A 7,358-nucleotide genomic window follows, 5' to 3' on the forward strand; every position below is an offset into this window, starting at 1 on the left:
CAGCTATTATACGTTTTTACTATTACAGCTATCGGGATTAACGAATCGTGAGAAGTTTTTTAAGTATTTAGATCTATTCCCATCACATAAAAGGTTGCAGTGATGAGCATTGAGCAGATGACAGCCTGTTGATCGCGTGAATGAAGATCTTATCATTGCAACGCAGTTTCTGCACTCTCACTAATGATTTCACCAATGCAAACATGAGGTAAGTACAGTAAGTTGTGCAGTGTAACAGCGTCATTGATTTCATAACGAGTTTTGGCAAGTGTCCAGATAAACTCGCGCTGTGTGATTGACAGCTTGGGCGATTGGAAAGGGATTGGTCTTTGATCGCTTTCTGTATGTATATTAATCACATTTTAAGTAAGATTATTTTCATCCTACTAAGAAACGACGTTAAGTTGATCGTTTAGTCACTGGCTTGATTTACTTATGCATAAACAGTATTGAACGATTTTGAGAGAAAGATTATCTGTCTGAACTTGAACAATTACACATCAGAAATTCACATAACCCACTGGTTCTTCAGAGGCTCGGATAAGGAACTAAAAAAATACTTTTGTGTTCATTTGTACATCCAAACAATGAGCAACTGCCATGCTTCGCTCGTTTGCAAGCCATGATGTCTCTCGAGGAAAAAACAATATCGCGCTGGCGCAGCTCTTTTTTTTTTTATTCAAATTCGGGCCAAATTCTTTTTGCGGGCAAAGAAGAGAAAGGGGAGGTAACCTTTCCCTTTATGACGACATAAGGGGAGGATTTCTAGATTCACCCGTCTGAGCTTTCATTTTCTCAAAAATACCCAGGGCTTGGTTTACACCTATCAAAACGTCTAGCCACTGGGGGACCATAGGCAGGCTAGGGAAACTCATATTAAGGTTAAAAAAACCTCATAAAGTGACATTTTCATGCAATGGGACCTTTAAGGCTTTGTCATTGTCCTTCATTGTCCTTACACTTTGTATAAATAAATTATATTTAAAGGGTTAGTTCACCAAAAAATGAAAATTATCCCATAATTTATTCACCCTCAAGCCATCCTAGGTGCATATGACTTTGTTCTTTCAGCCAAACACAACTGGAGTTAGCCCTATATTAAAAAATATCCTGGCTTTTCCAAGCTTTATAATGGGAGTGAATAGAGAACTGAGTGACGGGAACTGTGATTTTGAAACCCAAAAAGCACACCCATTCATCATAAAAGTAATCCATATGGCTCCAAGGGGTTAATAAAGGTCTTCTGAAGCAAAGTGATGCTTTTTTGTAAGAAAAATATTCAGATTTATGACTTTTATAAACTATGATCACCGGCTTCCGGTAACGGCCGTACCCGAGTCGACCTCTGACCCGACGCAGAAGCAAATGTCCAAGCAGCAAAGGTTTTTTGTACTGTTTTTCCAATTATTCTTTTTCTGCCCAACAAGAGACTGTCCAGTCAGAGATCGTAAGTCGTAGAGATCTCAAACTTGGTGTTATGGTAACAAAAATGTGAGTTTTAGCTCACAACCCTTGAAACAGGAGGGCAGCCGCCGCTCGTCTGTACATAAAATATTCATCCAAAACATAGACTTCTATATAAACTGAATCAATAATAAATTGTAAATGTGTTCAACATTCTTAAATACTACTTAAATACAAGTAATAAATTGAGCAGGATATATTAAAATTTAGGGCACAGCTTCTTCAGGCATGTATACATGATATGCGGAGTCCTCCACAGCTCGACTCAGTATGAATTTCCTATATGATCCTATACAAATGAGGTTTATGAAGAATAACATGCCACACATGCTTTTCTGGATAATCAGCACATATAAACACTGAGAAGAGTGGCTCTATTGTTGCTGAGGCGAAGTAAACTTATGTCATGTGAATGACACCATCCTTACAGTCACAAAACATCCATTATGCTGCAAGCGTGACATCAGAGATTCACTTTGTGGGATGTCCCTCTAGTCGGCCTATTGTCTTTCCCACAATGCTTTGAAAGACATCCTTGCTTTTCAGTGTCAGTCAGCCTGCCTGCTAGGCGCACACATGTGTGAGTGTGAGCGTTTGTGTGCGTTCTCCATTTGCGGACATGCTGTTTAGTGTTTCGCTAAGAAGACAATGAGAAACCTCTTATTGTCTTGGTGGAATGTGGCAGAAGACAACGGGAGAAGTATGTCATCGCCCCGAGTGCTTGGCACCAATGTCCAGTCAGCCTGCACTGTGACACACCACAGAATGAGAGAGACAGGTAAACAAAATGACAAAGAAAGAAAGATGTGACAGTTACCAGTCATACAGCCAAAGCAAATGAGGATGGTGTGTGTGTGTGTGTTTGTCAGAATTAAGCTTACTTAAATATCACTTTCTAAAGCAGGACCATGAATGAAAGTCTTATGTTCGGGATACAAGAGGATCACATTTGGAAATTTTATGATGTTTATTCAAAAGTTTGAATCAAGGATTGGAAGCATGCACTGAGGAAAGGTGAGGAAAATCTCCATTAGTTACAATTATCTCTGTGGTTTATGATGATGGATTTCATCATTTCTTCCAGCGTGTTGAAAAACTATTTCAACAGTATACACTTAATTTAAGTAATGGAGGCAAAGTTGTTTAAAAAACAGGTTGGGTTACACATACTGAAGCATTCATTTAGCATTTAACTGTTTTACTAAAGTAAAAAAAGTTTGTGACATTTTAATGCTTTTTAAGGTTGTGTAGGAATCGAACCTTTATAATTTCATATTGCAAATGTTCCTATTATTAATGAGCTTTGAAGGAATTAACTGAATCAGAGCGTTTACTGGATCTGTCTTTGTGTATGTGTGTGTGCTTAAGGTTTGGAAAACTTAAATTACTGACTGGTTGTTTATAATGTGTAGTTAAAAATGCACATTTGCATTTAGAGTTTTTGTGTTTGTTAAAAAAAAAAAACATTAAAGTCCCCCTGTGGTGAACATCAAGCTTTTAATGTTGTTTATATGTCTATGTGGTGTTTTTAATATGCTTTAAGACAAACCGTGTGCAAATTGCATAAGTCAACACAAAATGAAATCGCTGGTGTTTCTGACGTCACAAACTGCATTGTAACCGATCAATTGTCAACGAGTGGATCTCTAAGCTGGCGTGAGTGAGTGGAGGCGGGGCTATTTTGCATATTTATAGAACCTTGTATGCTAAATGAGTCAAGGGTGTAAGAGTTACATTCAAGTCAACATTTTCAAGGAAAAAAACATTTAAATATGTCATTTTGGTGACGAAAAATTAGTATAAAGGGATACAATTATTGCCTACAGGGGGACTTTAAAACATATAAACCACAATTTATTTTTTTGTTTCTTCAAAAATATTGTTTTGCACAAAATTAGAACTTCTTGATGAGTGCATGCGGCAGTTGCCTTTGACATGAAAGGGAATAATCGTTTTATACACTGAAAAAAACTGGTGTAGAATTTACTTAATGTGTAAAATAAATATGACAAATAATTACAAAGAAACAGATAATGATTATCGCAATAATCACATCTAACATAAAAGTCTGTAAATATATATATCACTGTTTCGTACATACTGTGGCAGCAAGTTCCATAAATAACAAGCTGCATAACTAAAGGCTTGGGACCCCATAGAAGTTGTGCGAGTTTGATGGAGAACAAGAGTGAGCGCAGAAGATGATGTTAAAGTATGAGTATAGGAGTGTAGATGTGAAGAAGATCAGATAAGTTTGAAGGGGCCAATTTTTTTGAGTGCCTTGTAAGAAGAAAGAAATTAAAATCAATAAAATATTTAACCCTGAGCCAATGCAAGTGTTGTAGTATGGGACCAATGTGTGATGTCTGGATTGAAGCTTTGACGGCAGGCCATAAAAAAGTGTTACAATAATCAAAACAGGAATTGACTAAAGCATGAACAAGAATCATAGTGCTCTTTACTGAGAGAGCCGGACGAAGTCGGTTAATATTACGTATGTGGATATATTCCAAACGAATGACACTGTTTATATGGGCTTCACCTTCAAATGATAAAGTAATGTCAAAGATGACACCCAAACTTTTAACCTGTATAGAAACAAACTCTGGAAAACTATCAATATTCACAGAGGAACATTTTGATTTGGCCAGATTGGTTTTTGAACCAACAAGTATTTCAGTTTTAAGTTAAAGAAGATTTGATGCGAACCACTCTTTAATCTCAGCTAAACAATCTGAGAGGATAAATGGGAGGAAAGTAGAGGTAGGTTTGGAGGACAGTCAAAGTTGGGTGTCATCGGCATAACAGTGGAATTGAATACAAAATTTCCTAAAAATATTACCAAGGTGTAAAAGATAAATAATAAATAAAAGAGGACCCAAAACTGAGCCCTGGGGTACACCAGTATTGATGTACGAAGGCTTTGATCTAAACTGCTTGTCCAAATTAAGTACAACCTGTAAAATAAGATCAAAACCAAGTCAAGGTGTGTCTGTGTGTGTGTGGCCTATATATACACACACATATATTATATATTTACAAACTTTTATGTTAGATGTGATTATTTGCAATTAATCAATTTGACACAAATAATACATTGTTTGAAACATGAAATTCTGAAGTAGAAAAACTGAAGTACTATTTCTTTTTTAATAATCTATTTTCAACTAATATATATAATAATATAACGAATATACTTATAAATTAATAACAACCTAGATAAATAAATGCAGTAAACTTAACTTACGTTAATGCATTGAACCTTTTTGTGAAGTGTTAATAACTGTAAAATGTGTTGTGTCTGACCATACAGCGTGGAGACAGCATACTACCAGACGACCCTTGAGATGGAGCTTCTCCCTCTGAGTGTGATGAGTCCTGGAGCACACCTTCATCTGCATGCGGACCCTTTGTGGCTCCAGCGCCAAGCCGTGGAGGACCAGGTGGAGCTGTGGTGGTTCAAAAAGCCACACGTCTCTCTTGTGTGCTACTGCTTTTCAGTGGCCATGGTTCTGAGCCTGGGCTCGGCTGGCGTGGGGCTCCTTTCCACCGCCTCTTCCGCTGTTGGGCCCTCGGTACTGTGGCGCTTGGGCGTAGGATCTACTCTCTGTCTCCTGGCATTGGTGGTCCTCATGAAGCAACTGCTCAGCTCGGCTGTGCAAGACATGGGCTGCATACACAGCCGCAGACGCATCGAGCAGCTGCGGAGTGGAGGAACAGCAGATCCCGTGCTGTTGCTCTTCACTGGCCTGGCGCTGGTGGTCTGTGGGACTACGCTTCTCAGTCTAACCAAGTCAGACATGCTGCTTTCTGGTGTGGCCCTCCTTGCTAGTGGGGGTGCTGTGGTGCTAGGTGTGATGGCATATGGAGTGATAGTTTATGTGCAGGGAAAGAGAAATGCGAGAAGGCGAAGACGACGAAGGGGGAGAGTGTATACAGTGACGGGACAAAGGAACCGTCCATGGAGGGATTCAACATCTAGTCAGTCGAATTTGTTATGAGAGATAAATTGAGAATTCCTTCTGCCCCTGGTTCCTACATGATGATAAAACTTATTTCCACATATTGTTCTGTTAATTTTACACTTGCAAAATAAATGACATCATGTATTCTCTGCAGTTTGTCTAGAAGACATCTTTGACAATCAGACACCTGCAAAGCAAATAATAGCATTGCCATTTCTTGCTTTATGTTGTATTTTCTGAGTGCCAGGCAACGGAACGCCCTTATAGTTGGAAGTCAAAGATAACAAGTAGGAAAATCCCATATCCATATGGAAGAATTCTGAATGGAAAGCAGTATGTACAGTAGATAAAGCACACGCCTTTGAATACTGTATCCCAAAATGCAATGCAACTTCACCGTCCATCTGATGAATTCTGGCCTACTTCTTGCACTATTTCGGTGGCAAAAAAGTAAATGTACTATGCTGTTGTTTACATGAAGACAGAGTTGTCTACAGATAGCACCAAACCCAACAGTGTCAACGGTTATTTCTACACACGTTCCAGAGTAAATCAACCAGCTCATATTTGTTGAATGGCCAAAACAATAACAAGTATGCACATTTTGCTGAATAAATCTATGAAATCTATATACAGCTCTATATAAGTGGTAGCCGACATGTGATGTAGTTTAGCTGTAAAGTAAATTGTGATGCACTCTTCATAATTATGTTCACCCGTCTACAGAGAGCCTGGCCACTCCCTATTAAGTCCTATTGTACCTAATTTTGGTTGTAGTTCCACCAGAGTTCCACTGGGGGCGATCGCCCATGAGTGCTAAATGAATGGGAGTCTATGGAGCTAGACGGATAAATTTGTCTCTTTCACCCGATAGCTGTTGAGAAATCTCAGATTTGATTGTAGGTTTTGCAAGTTCAACATGGGTTATAGGTTGAAAGTTGAATGAACGAGTACTTATGTCCTTTCGATTTCTTACAGGTTGAGTTGTTGTTGCCCATAACACGCTAGCATTCTGCTAATGAACGCTGATTGGTCAGTGAAGGACTGATTACGACCAGAGATACCGCTTGATGGCAGTGTGTGTGTGTGTGTGTGTGTGTGTGTGTGTGTGTGTGTGTGTGTGTGTGTGTGTATTTTTGGCGTGGGCTTTTAAAACAACAAAACAAAAACTCTTCTAGCACGTGTATTTACTTAGCTGTGTCAGCTGTGTTGTCGATGCCTCGAGAGAAAAGAAAGTGCAGAGCGCGAAAGCACCAAAGTGACTGAAGGATTGCCGTAAAGCAGTATCTCTGGTCGTACGATGTGTATGACATCATTGACATTTTAAAAGACTTTTTAAAGCAAATAAGTGACTCTAAAAAATCTAACACCCAGCAATGTGTAATTTCTTTGCATCTCCTTTCGAATACAACATTCAAATTACTAGACAAAAAAAAATTATATCCTGAGAAAAGTGGATTTTGAGGGGTATAGACCTCCATTCATTCTGCACTCGTCCTGTGAGCGCCCTCATATGGAACCAGAGTGGAACTGCAACCAGTTCAGAAGCCGGACGTTTACTGAGAGTGGAAGTTCTCCCCTTATTAGACATTCTCTGGTACTACATTCGCTATGTTGTCATTATCATGTGACCTACCAGCGTCAGATACGTCGCTTCACTGTCATTCATAATCCTCTCCCTTGTCCTGGGATAATAAAGTGTCCACCCTAGTATGCACACTTCAGAATCTCGCCAGAAGTAGTAGGTTTTCTGGCTACTTTTTGCCTACTCTTTTATTAAGTACTGTGAATTCAGACACATACTGTTTTCCCTCAACTATATAGAGAAGTATTGATTTCGGATGCAACCAGTGTCTTTTTTCATGTCTGAAGTAGCCTATTGAATACTTCATTGAAAATGTATTATTTATTTGACAAGACGTTAAGGCA

The 7,358-nt window shown here is 38.9% G+C and overlaps 1 protein-coding gene across 4 annotated transcripts; it reads left to right on the plus strand.

The window, feature by feature from the left end:
- Nucleotides 1-2,029: 2,029 nt before the first annotated feature.
- Nucleotides 2,030-6,515, plus strand: tmem125b (transmembrane protein 125b). 4 transcript variants are annotated; one of them, XM_084412226.1, is made up of 3 exons: nucleotides 2,030-2,242; nucleotides 2,366-2,478; nucleotides 4,778-6,515. In XM_084412226.1, the coding sequence occupies exon 3, from the start codon at nucleotides 4,812-4,814 to the stop codon at nucleotides 5,463-5,465; it is 654 nt and encodes a 217-aa protein (XP_084268352.1). In that variant the 5' UTR covers nucleotides 2,030-2,242; nucleotides 2,366-2,478; nucleotides 4,778-4,811; the 3' UTR covers nucleotides 5,466-6,515. The 4 variants fall into 4 exon arrangements, with proteins under 4 accessions (XP_084268352.1, XP_084268351.1, XP_084268354.1 ...); XM_084412225.1 differs by having other exon boundaries at nucleotides 2,369-2,478; XM_084412228.1 differs by lacking the exon at nucleotides 2,366-2,478.
- The last annotated feature ends 843 nt before the right edge of the window (nucleotides 6,516-7,358 follow it).

Source organism: Rutilus rutilus, assembly GCF_951802725.1.
Source record: "Rutilus rutilus genome assembly, chromosome: 6".
Lineage (NCBI taxonomy): Eukaryota > Metazoa > Chordata > Actinopteri > Cypriniformes > Leuciscidae > Rutilus > Rutilus rutilus.

Coding starts and splice junctions, on each gene's coding strand:
- tmem125b (XM_084412226.1), top strand. CDS start 4,812: ATGGAGCTTCTCCCTCTGAGTGTGATGAGTCCTGGAGCACACCTTCAT.